Source organism: Hyaena hyaena, unplaced genomic scaffold (genome assembly GCF_003009895.1).
Source record: "Hyaena hyaena isolate Hyena2069 unplaced genomic scaffold, ASM300989v1 scaffold_0, whole genome shotgun sequence".
Classification (NCBI taxonomy): domain Eukaryota; kingdom Metazoa; phylum Chordata; class Mammalia; order Carnivora; family Hyaenidae; genus Hyaena; species Hyaena hyaena.
In genome coordinates, this window is record NW_024080632.1 from 5,527,646 (window position 1) to 5,548,025 (window position 20,380).

A 20,380-nucleotide genomic window follows, 5' to 3' on the forward strand; every position below is an offset into this window, starting at 1 on the left:
GAGCCCAGAGCCCGGGGAGGAGGGGCGGAGAGGGGAGGCGGGCACGGCCTTCCTGCCCAGCACTCTTCTCAGGTGCCAGCAGGTTCAGATCCACCTGGGGCTCATGTTAAATGCAGACCTCAGGCCTCTTTCCAGAGGCCACAGGCCAGCTGGCTGTAATGCACCGTGTCACGACCCGTAGCCCTGCGAGGTCTTCTCAGCCTTGGCACTGCCTTTGTGAAGGGCGTGACGGGACACCAGCCTGCCGGGTGGCTGGAGGAGCACAGATGGTCCCCATCACTGTTCCTCAGGCAGACTGACGGCCCAGAGCAGGGTGGCAAGGGTCTTCTCATGAGAGTGTCACCTTACCTAATGTTAAGGATTATCCTTTACAATGACCTTCCTACCTCCATTCTTCGATATGATGCTCTTTTCTGTGAAGTTGGAAAAAAATTTTAAATGGTGGTAGCTTATGAATTCAACAGTCCAGAGGCCACTGGTGGACAGCCTGGGCCCCAGGGCCTGGCACATAATATGTGCTCACTAAAAGGAGGGGGGGCTCTGCCAGCCACAGCCAACCCCCCTGCCATCTTACGGATTTGGCTGTACCTTCTGGCCTCGGAGCGTTGGCTCTTGCTATTCTCTTAGTCTCCCACCGCCTTTGCTTCCACCTTCTCCACTTTGTGTGTTCAGCAAACCTCTACAGCCACCTACTCTGTGCCCTGCTGAAGACAAACACGGAAAAGGAGACACCCTCCTGAGCTCACAGTGTGTAAGTGGGGACACAGCTGTGTGAGCCAACTGCAGCTGGACAAGGGGAGTAACGAGGAGGGAAGCTTCCTCAGGGAGGGGCATTTTTGCTTCTGAGCAGATTGAATCTTCCTAAGGCCCATGCTCAACCCTCAGGACCTTTCCCTACCCAGTGGCGGCACCTCTGCACACATTCTAACCCCAGATTCTCATGAGAGATTAGTGGCATTGTTAGGTCTTACAAGAGGACAGGCTGGACAGGTGCCATCTGTCCACGGAGGACAAGGCAGAGTCGAGATTCAAGGTCAAGACTAATTCTCAAGCCCCAAGATGAGATGGTTGCTAGCTTCTGAGTAGGACACTGGGTGTTGAAGTCAGGGGAACACATGGGTTCGACAGGTTTCTCTGCGCTGGCACTTCTCAGAGCCTTTAGTGGACTGGCATGGGATTCTCCATGCACAAAAGGCTGCCCTCTCTTGGAGATCCCTCTTTGCACTGGCTGCCAGGTTGTTCAGAGACAGATCTGTATAAAGTGGAACTCAGGTCTGTGTTCTAGCAGTTGTCTCCCTCCCACTTGAGATCCCTGTAATCAGACTAAAATTTTTTGGGGGAATAAGACTGGGCATCTTTTGGGGGGGGGGCGGTATTTAGACTGGTGTTTTGATACCTATCAATAAGACTCAATTGAACATTTTCCACAGTGATGTCTCATCCCGTGTTCATCCACGCAGTACCCACTCAGGCTCTGGGCAGGAAGTGGAAGCGGGGGGTGGGTGGGTGGGGTGGGGCTCAGACCTCTATGACCAGGATCTGGAGTTTGTCCTGAGTTTTTACATTTTCAAGCCCTTATCCAAGACCACCGCTCATCCTCCCTCTTCCTAGGAGGTAACTGTCCCCACATTACCAAGGGGGAAACTGAGGCTGTGGTTAAAGCCATGCTCAAGACTCCAGAGGTACTAAGTGGAGCCAGGACCTGTCTAGCCACCTTGAGCTGAGCCACTGAGATGTTGCCTAGAGAGCTTGGACCTAGATCTCCAACTGTATCCTACCTACTTCCTGTCCCGTTGCTGTCCTCTGTAGGAGAGGGGGCTACAAAGTGCCAGGGGGCTGGTGTGGTCTGGCAGATTCCAGGTGATGGGATGCCTCTCCTCAAGGCTTGCACTGGATGAGGCTTCTCAGTGGCCAGGTAGGAAGCAGTAGATGAGATAAGGCCATTGTGAGGACCTGTCCTGCCCACACCACTGGGCCCTCTGTGCCAGGCTCTATGCTAGTTGGGTGTGAATTAAGTGCTGTCTCCCCATCCCCCTTCTCACGTAAGTGCTGTGATGGCCAAAGTAGGTCTGTTTCTATCAAGGTATTCAGCGTGGACTCCCTGGGGCTTCTCATCTTGCCCTTTCCACATCTCTGCCTTAGAACAAGCCCAAACTGACCCCCACAGCCTCAAGACTGCATGGAGACTTCTGGGGCCCCGCTGTATACACCTCACTGTGACACAGATCCCATCAGCCTCTGTAGGTGCCCATGTGCTTCTCCACTGACACCTTTGTGTAGGGCCCTCCTGGTGCCTGGGAGCTAGCTCAGCGGGGACCACACTGCTTCTGCGGCTCTCCACTGCCCCACCCACCTGTCTGGGTCCTCACTCACTCCTTCATGTCGGCACCTCCCTCCCTTACTATAGTAGAAACTCTGTGTGAGGGGCGCCTGGGTGGCTTAGTCGGTTAGGCGTCCGACACTCGCTTCGGTCATGATCTCGCAGTTCGTGGGTTCGAGCCCCGCGTCGGGCTCTGTGCTGACTGCCAGCTCAGAGCCTGGAGCCTGTTTCAGAGTCTGTGACACCCTCTCTCTCTGATCCTCCCCTGCTCACGCTGTCTCTCTCTGATCCTCCCCTGCTCACGCTGTCTCTCTCTCTCTCTCCTAGAAATAAATTAAAAATATATAAATTAAAAAAAAAAAAAAACTCTGTGTGAGTCAGGGACTGTGTATTTCCTTCCCACTGCGCGTACTGGCTCCTGGAGTTCAGTGAGGGCTTCGGCCAGTCCCTCTGCTGGGGTCTTGAAGGAATGGATGGTGACAGGCCCCACTCAGGACAGCTGTGGGTACATGGCAGAGTGGGGTACGGCCTGTTACCTTGAAAGACTCTGGAAGGATCCGGCAGTGTTTGCAGCCCTGCCCCTTGGCAGGGCAGGTCATGGGACAGTTTCCAGGTGACAGCATGAGGGAAAACAAGGCCTAAAGAGATAGGGAAGGTGTGGTTCCAGTTGTCACTCCCGATCCCTCTAGGCAGATTTGAAGCCAAAAGTCCCACCAGTGGGCAAGGAAGCCCTTGGGTCAGTGGGGCTTGGGGAGAGCAGCTGAACCCACTGGCTGAGGCAAAAATGTCCATGGTGCCCTCTCAAAGTCCCAAGAGATGACAAACCTTGAGCTAGAATGGTGCAGTCTTACAGAAGCACTTGGAACTTTCTGCCTCGTTTTAATGTCCCACTGAACAGACCAATTGTTGCTTACCCTGCCCTCTGGCTCGTTTATGTTCTTGATCTTTTAAAACAAACTCAGAAGCACTGGAGTAGCTCACTGTGTTATGTGCACAGTCACACTGAAATGCATTTTATTTTAATATAAGTTACATTCTGTTTTTCCTTTATCTTTATCAAGGCACTTACAGACGTAGGTTAGATTACATGTTGATTTCATTGCAGGATGGCAAGTAGATTAGAGACTCTGTAAGGTTCAAAGAATGCAGGTGTTATGTCCAGGTCCTGAGCCACTTGGAGGGGAAGATGTAGTCCTGTAACCCTGTCATACTGTATGTAACACTACAGGCTTTATCCACCTTGGGTAGCCTCAGATCCCAGTCTAGAAATTTAACAGCTGTTTATCAGGCCATGTTTTTCACTCACAATAGCTCCCCCAGTCACCACACCTACCAACTGTGTGAGAAGAGAGCTATTAAATATATCTGCTTTACAGAGGTGCCTGAATGGCTCAGTCAGTTCTAAGTATCCAACTCTTGATTTTGGCTCTTCCAGATCTCATGATTCATCTCACGGTTCAGGAGATCAAGCTCCATGTCAGGCTATGCTCTGTGCTGACAGCATGGAGCCTGCTTGAGATTCATTCCGCCCCTTCCCCACTTGCATGCCTCAAAGTAAAAAAGTAATTATCTCTGCTGTACAGACGACAAAACTGGGGCGCCTGGGTGGCTCAGTTGGTTAAGTGTCCAGCTTCGGCTCAGGTCATGATCTCACTGTTTGTGGGTTCGAGCCCCATGTCGGGCTCTGTGCTGACAGCTGAGCCTGGAGCCTGTTTCGGATTCTGTGTCTCCCTCTCTCTCTCTGACCCTCCCCTGTTCACGCTGTCTGTCTCTCTCAGAAATAAAGAAATAAAACTTAAAACAAAAAAACAAAACTAAGGGATGTAGGGCTAAGCTGCTTGTCCAAGGTTATACAAGAGGAGACAAGGACAGGACTGAACACCAACACCTAGAAGAGTAAGTGAAGTATAAAGCCTAGATAGAATCAGCTATAGAAATGGAAGCCCCACAGTGGGAGCAATGTCAGAGCTGATCTGTAGCTTTGTCTCTGAGCTTCCTAGCAGCCAAGGTAAAGAAAGAAAATGTTCTCCCCCTGAAGTCAGAATGGCCGTAGAAAAGCTGCCAGCTTTGTGGATACTGGGAGCTGAAACTTGCTCCTCAGTTGTGGGGTGTGGGTGTGTGTTGTGAGTGACATGCTACTGCTTGTATCACAGTATCTGGAGTGGAGTTACATTTCAACCAAGCTAATGCTCCTGTAGCTGCTAACATAGCCCCAGGGTTTGGGCTCAGCGCTCCATCCTGGTTCTGTCTCATCACACTGCTCAACCAGAAAGGCAGCCACTGATCCTCCTACACAACTAGTGCTCCCCACTCCCAACCTGGACCATTCAGCTAGGGCCACAGGCAGGATTTATTCTGCCCCATGCTCTCTCATTCTCCACTCTGGTCTGGGCAGAGCCTCAGGCAGCACAATTTGATACACCAGCACTGGGGTTCAGGTCCTGGCTCTGGCTCTAGCTGTGTGGCTCCAAGCAAGACAACTGGGCTCGTGGGGGCAGCTCTCCCACAGGCTGCCTGCAAGGACTCCAGAAGAACCTGTGTCACTGTAGCCAGTGGGCAGATGAGAGCCAGCATCTGTGCAGCCAGGGCCGGCTGTGGGTGAGGAGGGGGAATCCTCTTTACCACTGCCTGCCAGGTCAGCAGTTCTTCAGCTGCTGGGGATAGAGCTGGCATGAAGGCCCCACATTCAGAGTGAAACCAGTGGCTTTGCTGGTTAATCTCTGCATTCACCCTGGGGCCAGGGCCCAGAGCGGAACTGAAAGGGAGACTAGGCCTGTTCCCTCTTGGCCTGGCCTACTTCCTCCCAGTGATCCTGAGGGCCCAGAGCCAGCGGGGAGGCTTGGGGGCCAAGTAGAGCCAACTGCAAAAGGAGAAGGAAGGAAATCACCCTTGTACCTCACCCATTTTGCAGAAAGGAAACAGAGGCTCTAAGCGGCTGGCTGGCCATGAAAGCTGCCAGTCCCGAGCACTCCAGCGCGCCCAGGGGCTGTGTAGGTCCTGCACAAGACTCCTGTGTCTCCCCACATCTCATGGGCTCTCATCCAGGCAGAGAAATTAGGGTATAGGGGAGAAACTTGGAAGATAACACTCTGGCTGGTACTGGTCACTTAGGGCTGGGACTGCCTGAGCTTGCTCCCTCCTTTGCAAGGTTAGTCCGACGTTAAGTGTTGGGGGCGGGTTCCTAGAGTTGTCACTCCCTCCAGACTGCGGGGGTGGGCCTGGATTGGGAGGAACCCCAGTCTGGCCAACCCTCTCCTGCCAGGCTGCCCCTTGCCTCAGTGTTCACCAGCCCTCCAGCAGGTGGGCAGGGACTGAAGGCCGGTGGCCTTGCCCTAGCGTCACCATCCATCTCTCGGGGACTTCTGGTGCCTGCATGTCCAAAGCAGTCCCATGCAGGGCTTGGGGATGGGCTCTTGACCCGCTTTTTGAAAAGGTAGCTTCTGAGATGTGGAGGTCAATTTCCCCCAAAGCCATAGCACCAAAAATTAGCCTTGGGGCCTGCCGTTTCCAGCTCTCTGCCTCTGTCCCATGCTGGCTGGGTCGGGCTGGTCACCTGGCTGTCTCCTGGCCTGGGGGAAGAGAAGAGGTACCAGAGGCAGGGGCCCATTCGGGCTTCCCCCTCATTTCCCCCATCATCTCTGTATCCTTCCTTCATTCTCATCTGCTTTTCGCCTGTGCTGGAAGCAGCCCCTGATCATCTCATGACCCTGGAGAAACAATCTTATGAATCTTCTCACAAGAGAAAGTGGGGGGAGGGGAGCGGCAGTGGAGAGGAGACCTTCTTTCTGAGAAACTCTTGTCCCAGAGATGCTGGCTCCCTGGAAACCACCATCTGCAAGGTCAGTCTCTGCGCCAGCCAGGTTCAGTCAGGACCCAGAAAAGGTGCTCTTGGTGGCAAAGGGGTAGGGGACCACCTCCCATGCACTCTGACCCCTGTGTATGTTGGAGGTCATGGGAGCTTCCTGGGCCCAAGATTGTGTGGATTTCCAGCTGCTTGTAACTGGAGCCAGCCAGACCAGCCTTTACCGGTTTACGCATGTTGGCAGAAGCCCCAAGAGCCGGCAGCTAAGCTATTCTACCTCCCCTCACCTGCACACCATGAAGCCAGACCCACCCCTCCTTAATCCTCAGATTTGAAGGCAGGCTGATGTGGGAGTCTGAGGTTCTAGGCTGTATGCTGTGGACAGAGGTAAAACTCGATCTACCCTCCTTCAGGCAAATGACTTCACCTCCAAGAAATTGTGTTCAAGATGTGGTTACAGTATGGGCTTTTCATGGCTGATGTTTGGTCAGGAGAGGCAGCACTAATGGGGAACCAATGTAGGGCAGAGGGGAGAAGCTAAAGGCATAACAAAGGCCTGGGCCCCTAACACAGCACTACAGAGGGAAATGAGACCTGGATTGGATAGCCTCATGTCCATGCTCCAGGTCTGTTTTGACGAGGGGGTCAGCAGCCAACGTGGCCTGGTTGGGTTTGGGGCTCTGCTCCACCAGTGGAAGGAGAGACCGATGTCAGCTGGAGTGTCCACAGGTTCACATAAAGAGGGCGGTGGCCCTCTGCTCACTTTGGTTCCTGCAGATTGCAGTGTTTAGGTGAAGACAGGTTTAAAGTGTCCGTTTTGGTCTCCTAGAGTTCAAAGCCCAAGCTACAGGCAACCTGCTCTAATATCCAGGAGGTCCGGCGATGCACACGTCTCGAGATGCCTGACAACCTCTACACCTTTGTCCTGAAGGTGAGTGACGGCTTTCCACACCCGGGGGGGTGGGGGGGGGTCCATACATCCACACCTGAGGCACCCACACAACCGCTCCCTTCCTCCCTGCCAGGTGAAGGACCGGACGGACATCATCTTTGAGGTGGGGGATGAGCAGCAGCTGAACTCCTGGATGGCTGAGCTCTGGGAGTGCACAGGCCACGGGTGAGGCCCCAGAACATAGGGCCCCACTCTGGGCACAGCCTCTCCTGCTCCCCTGATCTACCCAGGTGCTAACCTCAGCCTCTTCAGCAGGCTGGAGAGCACAGACCCAGAGACGCATATTCCCTCGGCCCTAGAGCCTGGCACGTCCAACTCTCCGGGGGGAAGCACAGATTCCCTGAACCAAGGTGAGTGGGTCTAGACCTCTGTCCTCCATAAGTCGGAACCAGCTTTAGCCCAGGACAGAAGGCCCCCACAGGGGGTCACCATCACCATCTTGTCTACCAGGTGCTTCTCCTGGGGGGTTGCTGGACCCAACCTGTCAGAAAACAGATCATTTCCTGTCCTGCTACCCCTGGTTCCATGGCCCTATCTCCCGAGTGAAGGCAGCTCAGCTGGTTCAGCTCCAGGGTCCTGACGCTCATGGAGTGTTCCTGGTGCGGCAGAGTGAGACACGGCGTGGGGAGTATGTGCTCACATTCAACTTCCAAGGCATAGCCAAGGTATGGGGCATGGCAGGTGGGCCGGTCCCCCTGCCCACAGGTTCAAGGCCTGCAGCGGCCACTGCCTGAGCCTACTGTACTTGCCTCCTGTAGCACCTGCGCCTGTCGCTGACCGAGCGGGGCCAGTGCCGAGTGCAGCACCTCCACTTCCCCTCCGTCGTGGACATGCTACACCACTTCCAGCGTTCGCCCATCCCACTTGAGTGCGGTGCTGCCTGTGACGTCCGCCTGTCCAGCTACGTGGTAGTCGTCTCCCAGCCACCAGGTGTGACCCTTGATAAAGGGGGTGGGTGGCAGAGGGAACCAGGTAGAGGGTAAAAGCTTGCTGCAAACCCAGAGCCACAGAGATGGTTTTGTGTTCTTCCATCATTTAGCCCCTGTCACATTAAGACTGACCATGTTGGTCTCTCTCTTGATCACTTGTCCCCCAGGTTCCTCCAACACTGTCCTGTTCCCTTTCTCCCTCACTCACTGGGATTCGGAGCTGGGCCTTCCCCACCTTAATTCTTCTGGCTGTCCACGGGGGCTGGGCCCAGACGGTCTCCCGGGCCGATCCTCTCCCCCAGAGCAGATATTCCACCTGGTGCCTTCGCCCGAGGAACTGGCCAACAGCCTGCGGCACCTGGAGCCTGAACCCACCAGTCGAGCCCGGGACTCAGACTACGAAATGGACTCCTCCTCCCGGAGCCATCTACGGGCCATAGACAATCAGTACACACCTCTCTGACAGGCGGTGAGGAACCCTGGGCCTCACACGTGCCCTCGAGGAGCACAAGCAAGCAGAGATGTGAACTTGTGAATGTAACCTTCTTTCCTTCCTTCCAGAGAGAGATGTAAGGGACACTGTTAACTGCTCATTCCATTTTGGATGTGACCCTTCTATTAGGCCTGTTGAAGGGCCTCCTGTAAGTTTTATCCATCCATCACTTGGCTTTCTCCGTATTGTTTACAGATGTAGTTCTTGTTCGCAGATGCCGCTAGCTCCTACCCTCAGTCCCCCTCCCTCTGACGGGGGGTAGTGGGGTGAGGGCCAGAGCAGGTGGCCAAAACTTGGTTCTCTTTCTCACTGACACTGTCACTGCTGATGACAGACTCTGGGGGGGGGGGGGGGGGGGGGTCATCAGGAAGCCCAAAACACTAACAAGCCCTGGATTCTCATATGGTTTGCCCCTCGTTGCCTCAGTCCCTGTGGCAGGCCTGGCGCTACCCGTGCCGTAGGTAAATACACCAGTCCTGCTTTAGCTCGCAGCTTCGGGACAAAGCTCAAGGTTAAAAATGATTTTAAACATTTTACCTCAGATTAATTTTTCAAAGGATTCAGGTTTCAAAACTAAACCATTGCTTATTTCATTGCACTCTTTAAACTAATACTCATGCGATTTTGTAGTCTGAGACAGCTATGCAAACCCTACTTGACTTGTTCCTGGTCTGGGCCAGCATGCCTGGCTTCTTTGTCTTTTGCATCCTCAGGACAGTCATCTGCTACCTACTGAGTAGTCACTGTCCTTCCTAAATGTGGAGAAGTGAAGTATGTCACCCTTTCAGGGACATTCAGGCAACTACTGAACTAGGAGGGTGGCAAGGAATAATCTACCCTGGTGCCTTATGAACAAAAAAACTGGATTCTGGTTTACAGTAGCTTTATGGTGAAGAGTTAAACCAGTTTACCTAAGGGGCAATAAGGGGGGAGGGAGGAAGGGCTCCTGGCCCCTTTCTTCTAATAAATCCTTTACCACCAGGGCTGGCTTGGAGCCCCCCAAGCATCTAATGGCTCATAAACTATCCCACAAGGCTTTAGGCTCGTTCTTGAGCCAATATGGGAACTAGGAAATCTGGTGCCACAACTAATGAGAAATTCCTTTAACAGCCCACACTCAGTGTTCTGTGCCAGCTGCTTCATTTGAGGAGGAATGTGTGTGCGTATACACATGGGCGCACATCTCCAACAGCCAGAGGGCGGGGGTGGGGGTTCTGCAGTCAAATCTCCATCTATACTTGCCTTTCACCAGTGATACAATTCACAGGGGGGCTGGCTCCTCCCAGAACTTTCAGACAGAGGCTCAGAAACAAGGGGGCCAGTGACAGAGTGGAGCCAGCTGCTCTGGGTGCCAGCAGAGCCATTTCATACAGCCACCAGGCTCACCAAAGTGGCTTCTAGGAAACAGAGTTTAGTACAACTTAACATTTACAGATACATCAATCAGAGACTAAATTTAAACCCTGGCCTAAGACTAACTACTAGCTACCGCCTGCTTTATCTGGGGTGAGGGTTTGGTTTGCTCCCTCTGGCCATTCTCCGTACTCCCAGAGGTCAGACTTCTACAAAAAAAATTTGGGGGCAGGGGAGAGGGAAGTAGTCCCCTCTTCACCACTTGAAAAAACCAATGCTCCTGGGTGTTTTCACAGATTGTAAAGCAGATCCATTCCTGATCCAGATTGGTGGTCTTTTTCTAAGAATATTTTACTTTCCTTTTCTACACAAGGCACGTTTCTCTAAGTAATAAATGCTAAGCGAGGTGTGAACCAGGAAAGTAAGCACTATTCTGATTTCTCTTTTAAAAGAGAAAGCTCATTCTAGAAAGCCAATTCTGACAAGTCACTGGTACAGATTTTTCCTTGTCTACACAGGAAAGGGGCCAAGTAAACAACCACCCAAGTTAGTCCCCTCCCTCTAGCCATAAGTGTAAAACATCTGGGATGTGACCTCTTTAAGCCAGAGACACTCATTTCTTAGCTTCTCCCCATACAATTCTCAGGTAATGCCAAGAGGCATGCCAGGCACAGCAAACTAGCAGCTCTGACCCACTGGCTACAAAGGACAAGATCAGACTCCATGACAGATCACTGAGAGTCACCCACCTCCAGATCAGGTGTAAAATGTTCAAGGAAAACGTTTCTTTTTTAAACACGTCCAAGTTACCAGGACAGCTCAAATACATCCCAGAAAAAAAGCCCCCTCATGGTCTGGGAAGAACTGACACTGAGCCAATGCCTCTTTTGCTAGAGTAAGTTGAGCTAGAGGCAAAGGCCACCTGGGGTTGATGCCTTCACAAACAGTGAGGCAACGTCCCCGCTGGCTACAGCCAGCCCATCGCAGTCATGGCAAATCCCACCACCCTCCTCCTGGCCCCAGTGTGACCGCTGCTGGCAGCAAGGTAACAATAGCCCCGGCTGAGAGCCCAGGCTCTCTGCATGCCAAAAGGACGGTAAGCATCATGACCCTCCAGTTATCTCTAATTACAAACGACAAGGATAGCCTGACTGCTCCCAGCACCATCACTTCATTCTTCTGTCTTGAATGAACTTTTACAAACTAACAGTCACCAGCACCAAAGAATTAAGTCAACTAACCTGCCTTGAATTTTAGACCAGCAATCCATATGGCTTTATCTGGTATAAATCTTCTGCCTTTGATCATTTCTGGACCGTGTAGGAAAAAGGAATAGCAATCATTAAAATCTTAGGCCAGAGAACACTATTTTTACATAACAGTTTCTTTAACCTAAAATCAAGGCCTTGAACTCCTCCCTAAATGTTGCCTGGGATTCCTTCATGCTCTTAATTCAGGGCTACATCTCTTATCGCACATGTCATGTGAGCTCTAACATCTCCCACAGGCTAGAGGACCTTGATAGTATATTATCCACTGCCTCTTAACAAGGACACATCTGACATCCAGTGTTTGGTTGGAATAAGCACATTGTAATGACAACAGAATAAACGGATCCATTCTGTATCATTATAGGCAGAAAGTATTTGACAAATTTTTATGTAATGTTTATGTACTGTACAAGTAACTTATTCTTGAATAATGCAGATTTTGCTATAATGTACAAACTGCTACACAGGAATTAAAAAAAGTTTTCAGAATCTTGATTTGTTGCCACAATATTTAAAGTTCTATTATAACAGGACTGTGGTCTCTTGCAAGGTCCTTGCTCTGCTCAATTACTCGCTTCGCCCTTTGTCCTCCCACAAACTGGGAACATTAGCAAATGCTTGTGAATCTACAGCAATAAGGTACTTTGTACATCACTGCTTTTCAGCTCTTGGAATTTATCAAGTTTCTTTTTAAGAAGTATCTTCTGCCCCCTACTGGTAAAAGATGGGTGAATCAGGAAGACTTGCGACTAACAACACTCATTTTGGGTTCAGGAGATATTTAAAAAGGAAGCTTACAGAACCAGCATCAGGCTGAGGACGTGGGATCTCAATGCTGCCCAGCTCTGGCCAGCCTTCCTCCTTCTGGAGCGGACCTTTTTCCAAAGAGAATGTCTCAGTCTTGTCTTTTTCTAGAGATACCTTGAACCAGAACTAAAGGTGAAGAAGAGAAGTCATTTGACAACTAACCTTCCAGGATTTAAAAAAGTACACTCAGCCCTCCTGCCTTGATATGAAGTATCCTATAACAAATATCTTAAGCTTATACAAACACACACTAACTTGATATCAGTTTTTAAAACTTTTTTTATTTTTTATTTTTTTTTAAGTTTTTATTTTATATTATCTACAAAGTAAAAGTTTTTCCCTTAACTTAAAAGTTGAACCACTGTAGACAGTGATCACTTCATCAAACTTGATTTATAAATAATAACCCGTCATTTTGACGGTAAGAATTTACTGAACCTTTGTCAAGTTTAGTAAAAGGGCGTTCCAAGTCTTGATTTTTTTTTTTTTTTTTTTTAGCAGTAATAGCAGCAAGAATCAACTCTTGTTACTTCTTTTGCTAGCTGATGTGTTCATGACTTTCGAGGGTCATTAAAAAATAAATAACTTCCAGTTTCAGCAAGCAGAGCTGGGGTACTCGCGGGACTCTGAAACAGCATATGGAATTATGGAACAGCCCACAAGTTCCTAAATGCCTCTACTCGGTCCAAATATCTTCCACTGCAAGTGAACTGTTAGCATTCCTATTGGATGTTACAAGAAATCAACATATATCTTTTAAAAACAAAATAAATGAAATTCTAGTTTTCTGTGCTTCCAGTTGGTAGAAGCAGTAGAAGGGAGGAGGGAATTTGGCCTTTCGGTTCCTCCAGGGCAGCCTTACAACTGCTGTTGGTGGTGGGCTTGTACTGTAAAAAAGAAAAGTGAATTTTTAAACAGGAAACTGGCAACACCGCACATTAGCCTAGTGTCTCTGCAGCACATGACTGTAAAAACTATCCTCGTGCTAGCTGAACAAGACTCAAAATTGAATCCACTCTTCCCCCTCCCATCTGCACCAAAAGGGGAAGGGGTAGGTGGGTGGGTAAAACAAACCAGTCAGATGTAAAACCACTTCAGATAAAACTCCCAGAAGACTTGTTGCTCACGGGGTAGAAATAAAAGGCCTTAACATACCCCCTCCCCAAATACTAGCCAAGCACCATTATTGCTTTCAGAGTAACAGGTTAGACTGTGAAATATTGCCATGGCAGCCATCAAGTATTAAGAGCACAATCACGGGGCATTCTCTCCCTGTCAGGGCATAGGCTGGAGCTAATGCTACACTCAAAACCAATCCACACACAGCACACTTTATCATCAGTAGTATTCTCCAGAGCTACAATCAAACTCTGCTATGGTGGTAACCACCCCCGTCAGACTGGGGAAGGGGAAACTAAGGAAGGAAAACGCTGCCCTGCCCAGCCTCTTGTAACAAGGAAGGCCAACTGAGTCCTAAGCATGCATCAGCCACACAGAATGCTGCTGCTGCTTCTCATCAAGCCAAATCCTGTATACCATCAGAACACACACAGACTCAGCTCCTGGAAGCCTCAGGCCCTGACACTGAACTGATCATCGCAGTCCCTATTGAGCACACTCTGGAGGGTCTTGCTAATTCTCAAATGCGGGGCTTGAAGCACTGGCCCTGCCTGCCATTCGACCTGTGCGAGCAGAATGCTTTGGGGTGCCCGGCGGCCCCTGCACACACACGCCTCACCTGAAGGGTGCGTCATATAGGGGAAATGCGCTGTTGTCGAGACTGGAATGGGCTGTAGTGCACTTTGAGCGAGGGCGGCCTGGGGACCGCCGGGTGGCTGTGTCGTCATTAGCATCATTGGCGCATGGGCAGTTGGATGAGAAGGAACCATTCCTGACTGTACATGAGCCTGAAACAGAGAGCTCTTTTACGCATACAGGCAACATCTCCAGCTTAAACAACATGTCAACTGTGTTCCTTTCATTGGGCTGGTGGGGCAGGAAAGGCCAACGGGGGGCCCTCAGGGCCCTTTTCTCTGAGGACACTCCGTAATGGATCATCAAGTGACCTACAGACATGCTTCATCCTTCAGCGGGTCCTGCGAAGCTGAGGGAGCAGGCCCCTAGTGAGCCTGGGTAAAAATAAGGGCTGCAACACCCTGGCCTTCAACATTCTGATTGCTGGATTCTGTGTATGTGGGGCAAGGTCATCACAAAGCTCAGACATCTGATCCAAGGGCAGCTTTCTCAACTTAATATTAGGAGGTGAGATGCAATGATGCTTCAGAATGTGGCTTCCAAGTGGGACCTGAAGTAGTTTTAAAGATAACATCTCTTTCAAATAGGAAAGCAGATGAGAACAGTAATCCATGGATTCCTCAGCCCTCTCCTTGTCCGTCCCTCCCCTCTGCTTCTTGCCGGCACACCAGCACATCTCTGTGAAGAATGAGTCAAAGCAGCAAGAGAAGAGACGCGCAGGCCCCTTTACTCTAAGAGATGTGCTGGTTGAGCAGGAAGAGGAGAGACGGGGAGGAGTAATGTGAAATTATCTGGGCCAGACCTGTGTCCCTAAACCAAGTGATAATGAGTGCAACTGGTCTGTCAAGTTGGAAAGGTTTCAGCCAGCCCAAATCGCTGGATCCCAGCTCTCGGGGGGATTTGGTGGGGCCAGAAGAGCCCTCCTTTCCTGCCTCCCATATAGTGCACTGTTTTAGACCACAATAAGCCTTGAACGAAATGCTCCTTTTACTCTTACATATTCAAATGGGCTCATGGCAGATCTGAACTTCCCTAGAAGTGTTAACCTTTTTCTCTTTCAGCACAAAAACACAAAAGTGAGGTTTTAGGAACCCCAACTTACATGTAAATTCACATACCTACTTAGCCACCAGCCTCTGCTAGCCATCTAACAGGACCCTCGCTCTCATGAAGCTCCTGATTCAGCCAAGCCATGCTGGCCCACACCTGACCGAACTGGCTCCCCTCCCCACTATCAAAAGCAAATCATCCACTGCAGTGCGCCATGCTTCAGAACCCTCACTTGTGCAGGACGCCCGAACTTCCCAGAGCTGTAGAATTCTAGTTACAAGGTCACATTCTGAGACTGAGCTCCAACTGAGTCACATCTCCAGCCCCCAGCATGCCAGAGCCTCGGTGGCACACCATCCAACATGAAATGGAGTTCAGTGAGGCAGTCTAGCTTAGACCTCCCTGAGAGAGTTCTGTTATGAAAGCAGCAAAAAGAGACATCGAATACAGCCGATTCACTCTTAACAGCTCCAGGGAGGGCCTCAAGGACAGCATTAGAGCCCAACTTCAGTGTAGCTCCTTTTTAAGCTAATCCCACTGGCCCTGGATTGCCCTGGACTTTTGTCAGTAGCCGATGCAGCCCGCAACCACTCAGATGGTAAGCACACCCATCAACCATCAGAAGCTTACACTGGAGGTGTGAGCTCCAAAGTGCCCCCTCCCCCTCCACCGGGCTGCTCTCTGTAAGAAATATGGCAACACCTGAGTGCTTCCAACTTCTAGTTACACTGTACCAAAGGACAAGGCCAACAAGCCCTTTCAAGAAATACAACATATGGTCAAAGTGGGTGTACCGACAGGCAAGGAAAACGAATGGAGCGATTTCTCTGAAACTCGTGTGACTGACATTCAAGCTGACAGGCCCAGGGTAGTCACCTTGGAGAGCTGAGAATTTGTGAAGGCCCACCCTCCCTGCCAGACTCGTGTGTGTGTGTGTGTGTGTGTGTGTGTGTGTGTGAGAGAGAGAGACAGAGACAGAGAGAGACAGAGACAGAGAGAGACAGAGAGAGAGTTTAAGAGACAGGGAGAGAGAATGGAGGAAAAGAGGAGGGAGAGGAAGGGGGGAGGAAAGAAGAGGAAAGAATATATATATATATATATATATATATATATATATATATATATATATATATATAATGTGTACATATATAGCAGTGAAGCTATATAAACATAGCAAAGCAGACACAGAAAGGAAAGGACTGGGTTGCATTCCAAAGTCAGAGATATTTTTAAGGTCTCAGATGGGGAACATTAAAGGACTAACCAATCAGCAACTTCACTGATCCCATTACAAAACCACACGAACATTCATTTAGGGCCAGATCACATGTATTTGAGCGGGAAAAGGGAGACAGGCAAATGGCATCACACACAAGTGTCCTAGCTTGCAGGGCATCTGGCTCCTTGCTGCTTATCTGATAACCTTCATATTCTACTTGGTCTTCACAGAAAGTTGGCTAAAGCTGGTTTACCTGAGGTACATGGGCCATGTGGGGAGGATTGGTGTATGCCGGCTGAACATGAGAAGGATGAATCGTAAAGACAGTCTGTTGTGCTGTTGGGAAACTATTCTGTGGCGACTGCGTATTGGAGGCAGGGGTCATGGAAGGCGGGGTCGGTGCGAGCCCCGCGTGGTAAATGGCTGACTGCTGCTGCGGACTGGCCAGGTGGAGCGCCTGGGCGGCCTGGTGCTGATGGTGCTGCAAAGCCACAAGAAAGAACTGAGAAAACCACTTCTTGAATGAAAAGCAGTTAAGGTCATACACAAAGCCAAACTCTGCATATGAAAGCAGGCTCCACTGAGTCCATCCAAGATGAGGGGCAGTGGCAAGGACCAGAGAATGCAGAGGGTGGTAGGAGCATAGCTGGGGTAGGAGGTGGGCACCTCCAGCTCAGAGACACTCCTTTCTGGGCGCAAGCCCATAGCCCTCGGCCAACCAGAGGTAAAACAAGACTGCCCCAGGGAACTGAAAGATGGCAAAGAGATCCTTAACTGTTCCATTAACAAACAAAAGAAGCTACTAGAGAAAAAACTCACTGTATAATTGTCAGTAATGAAAAAAAAAAAAGTTCCAAGCATATTCCTTATATAATATTAAATTAGATTTTTCAATCAGTATTTCCAGAACTTATCCAATCACCTTATTCTCAATGTGTATCCTAATAGGACTTAACAGTAACAAGAAAAAGCACATCCCAGGGGCACAGCCCGCAGAGCTGTATGCTGGCTCCATGGTGCATGCAGCTGCGAGGTGTTTTGATCACGTGGCACCGAGCACACTGCCGGTGCACAGAATGCTCAGAAAACAGAAGGAAGACATGACTCTATGAGACCTTACCTGAACAGGGCTGGGTGCAGGATGACTTCCCCCATGCTGGCTTTGTTGCTGTCCGGTGGGGGTAGCTGAAGGCTGAGGATGTGGAGTATGTGGGTGCAGGGCAGCGTTAGGGTGCGCATACTGCTGAGCAAGGGAGCCAGTGGAAACTGAAGTGAAAGAAAAAGGTGTGTGTACAGTTGACATGTAGGATGGTCTCCACGGCTTCTCTATGCCTCATCAGCTGAGCTTTCATGATACGGTCTAACTTATGCTCTTTACCAAACTCTTTTACTCCATTTACCATCCATTTTCTTGAAAAAAGTAAGTGTGAAGTTACTGTTTAACAATCAGACTAGCATTTTATTTTTATAACACAGCTTGTATACATTATATGAAAATCTAATTAGTTTAAATTTACTCTTAAAACAGTCACTAGGTTCTCCTGAAAAAGCAACTTAAAAGCACAGGCAGAAACCATCTCTCTCTCTCTCTCTCTCTCTCTCTCTCTCACTCACACACACACACACACGCGCGCACACACACACACACACCCTTTAGCTTTAGCTCAAGGCCATCATCTGGCTAACCTCACCATGCTACTGCCCTGGAGTGGGCACAGTATGCCACAGGCACAGACTGTACTGGGGCTGGGGGAAAGGGCTGGATAAGGTGTGCGGCAAGGTCAGGGCTCTATTTTCAGGGCCTAATGACCACAGTCTCTAGTCACTCAGTTCATTCCCTGGGCCCTCCCTGCTCAAGGATCTCTCACCTTTGCTTTAAAAAATCTAGTACATGGAATTACCTAAAGTATGTAGAAAAATGAACTCCCTTCAAAGCATCCCAACCTTTAGAAAGATTCTTCCTAGCCAGGGTAACTTCAAATGAAATATGACAAGCCACTTTAAGTAAGAATGTGTTCATTAAAGATAAGAACCCAAAGCTAATCCTTTATGAATCTCAGCAAGGACCATACCTTGATACAAAACAGGGAGATTAGGCATAAATTCATTTGTGCATGTATTCCCAAGGCAGCAATTTGAGAGCCAAAATCACATTAAGATGAACTCACTGCTTCCAGTGACTACTGACACACTGATACAAATCTATCCAGGAAATAGCAATGAGCTGAGCAGTGTTCTCAAGATACATCCCCAGCAACAGGGGACTTGACTTCCAGCCTTCTTCTCAAAGTCATCCTAAAATCCCTGAGAAGCTAAGTCCATACACAGAAACAATTCCCAAATAGCTCTTCCTGTTCTTCACATGACATGTTAGCAAATACAGGCATACAAGGGGCTGATAGGGGAGAAACAAGCACTGCTTTGAGATCAGGCACTCTAACTCTGGCAGTCTAACAGGCAAGACTGCCAAGAGCCACCAGCATAGGTGACACTGGGCATGTCCCATGGAAATGTTATGGAGAGGGTTAGGCATATGAAGCAATTCTGTAATGCTTGATATTGTAGCCAAAGGCTACCAACATCCCGGCCTAATTGGTTATCTCTCCAACTGTATATATCTATTTTAAAGTAGGCTCTACACCCAACACAGGGCCTAAAATCACCACCCCAAGATCAAGAGTTGCACGCTCTACTGACTGAACCAGCCAGGCGCCCTATATATATGCACCTTTTAAAAGAGGGAAGGGCAAGGCAAAGAGCCAGTGCTAGGATCACCTGTGCATCCACTGCCAACGCCAGAGTGGGCATTAATGAATATTCATTAATGCCCAGATAATGCCCAGATTAAATGAAACACTGTTGTTTACACACTGAAAACATTTCCCTAATTACAAGAGTTAGTACACACTGGAACATATTAACAAGGAAAACTGTGGCAAGATATTTCTCTGGGTGATTTTAGGAAGAGTCAGTGTCTGTCTTCTGGGAGCTGGGAAGAATGACATGCTGATTTCCTTAACTCTATGGTCTCATAAGTCAATGAAAGTCAGTGTCTTTCTTCTAATTCATTTGCTTATTAAAAGGCCATTTTCCACTATCATATTCATTAGGTTAACTTTCAGAGCCCTCCAAATTGTCTAGCCACTGACTTGGTCTAAGACCTGACATAAATTTTGAAACAGACTCTACTCTTGTAAAAATCTTACACCCGTTTTTCAAATGTATTTTTAAATAACTAAAAGAGCCACATGTAGCTAGTGGCTGCTAATTAGGCAGCACAATTTATAGCATACTTTCATCATCATAGAACGTTCTATTGGATAGTGATGTCTGGAGTCATGCATGTTCCTTTTCCTTCCTTCCTCCCTCCCTCCCTCCCCTCCCTCACTCTTCTTCCTTTTAAAGTAATCTCCACCCTCCAGCATGGGGCTCCAACTTACTACCCAGAGGATCAAGAGCAGCATGCTCCACAGCCTGAGCCAGGCAGGCGCCCCTCCTGCTCCTTATTTTCAAACTACTGGCATTAAAATCCTCTACACACCCAAGCTTCTTAAATGTTTCATTTGTAACAATACTAAATCTGTCTAGGGGAAAGCAATTCCTGAATCCCATATTCTATTTATGAGGTTTCATAAAGACGGGGTACAGAATCTCAGAGTTTCTATTTTTTAAACTTTAGTCAAGAAATATTTGTAGTTTTAACGACTTTCTAAGCAAAGTTTTAAGGAAATAAAAACAGTAAATAAAAAAATAAACTCTAGCTGGGAGCAGTCTTATTAATTTTCCCACATAAAAACCACAAAGAGAATAATTATGCTCTTTTAAGTCTCATAATGAAATAATTCATCAATTTAAGAGTTAAAATCTTGAAATTATTTGGAAAAAATTAAAGATGAAATATATCTTACTGTGCATTTTTAAAAGGCATCTCTGCAGTAGTAGTTTACCAACAGTGAAAGGCTTCAAAGTAGAGTATTCTAATTTATAGCTCCTTTGCATTCACAGCACAAATATTTCAAGTAATCCGAACTGCATACATCTATAGAGGTTTTGTTTAAAAGACTCATCCTTTCTCTACTTAAGTATCAGCAAATTGGAATGCATCATAAGAAAAATCAAGTAGATGTAAATTCATTACCTGCAAATAAAACTTTTAAAAGCTTAATTAGAAATATTTTCCTCTGTTTATCTTCTTGCTTAAAAGGTATCTGCTAAGCAAATACCTCATCGAGGGACTCTTTTCCCACATTAAATAAGAAAACTGGGTAGGTAACTGGGAAAAACGTGAAATTGATACTTTAATTCAATCTTTATAACAACAAAAACATGGTCTGGTTCCTCAAAAAGCCAGTTACTAAGGAGACAAAGACAGGACAGGACGGACATTAAAAGGTTGGGGGGGGGGGAGGGAAGAGAGAGCCAAGAGAAA

At 48.7% G+C, this 20,380-nt stretch overlaps 2 protein-coding genes across 9 annotated transcripts in view; one reads left to right on the forward strand and one right to left on the reverse strand.

Moving 5' to 3' along the window:
* Positions 1-8,833, forward strand: part of SH2B3 (SH2B adaptor protein 3) — a 36,093-nt gene extending 27,260 nt beyond the window's left edge. The window contains exons 3-8 of one of the 2 annotated variants that reach the window (XM_039231341.1): positions 6,952-7,053; positions 7,148-7,239; positions 7,327-7,424; positions 7,525-7,739; positions 7,833-8,004; positions 8,171-8,833. In XM_039231341.1, coding sequence (XP_039087272.1) covers positions 6,952-7,053; positions 7,148-7,239; positions 7,327-7,424; positions 7,525-7,739; positions 7,833-8,004; positions 8,171-8,466 — 975 coding nt within the window. In that variant the 3' untranslated portion in view covers positions 8,467-8,833. The remainder of the gene's footprint in view (positions 1-6,951; positions 7,054-7,147; positions 7,240-7,326; positions 7,425-7,524; positions 7,740-7,832; positions 8,005-8,170) is intronic. The other variant, XM_039231427.1, reaches the window with a different exon arrangement.
* Positions 8,834-12,372: 3,539 nt separating this feature from the next.
* Positions 12,373-20,380, reverse strand: part of ATXN2 (ataxin 2) — a 116,620-nt gene continuing 108,612 nt past the window's right edge. For 5 of the 7 annotated variants that reach the window (XM_039230851.1, XM_039230770.1, XM_039231220.1 and 2 more), the window contains 4 exons: positions 17,072-17,217; positions 16,205-16,432; positions 13,666-13,834; positions 12,373-12,814 (listed from right to left, as the gene is read on the reverse strand). In XM_039230851.1, coding sequence (XP_039086782.1) covers positions 12,786-12,814; positions 13,666-13,834; positions 16,205-16,432; positions 17,072-17,217 — 572 coding nt within the window. In that variant the 3' untranslated portion in view covers positions 12,373-12,785. The remainder of the gene's footprint in view (positions 12,815-13,665; positions 13,835-16,204; positions 16,433-17,071; positions 17,218-20,380) is intronic. The other 2 variants (XM_039231129.1, XM_039231056.1) reach the window with 1 other exon arrangement.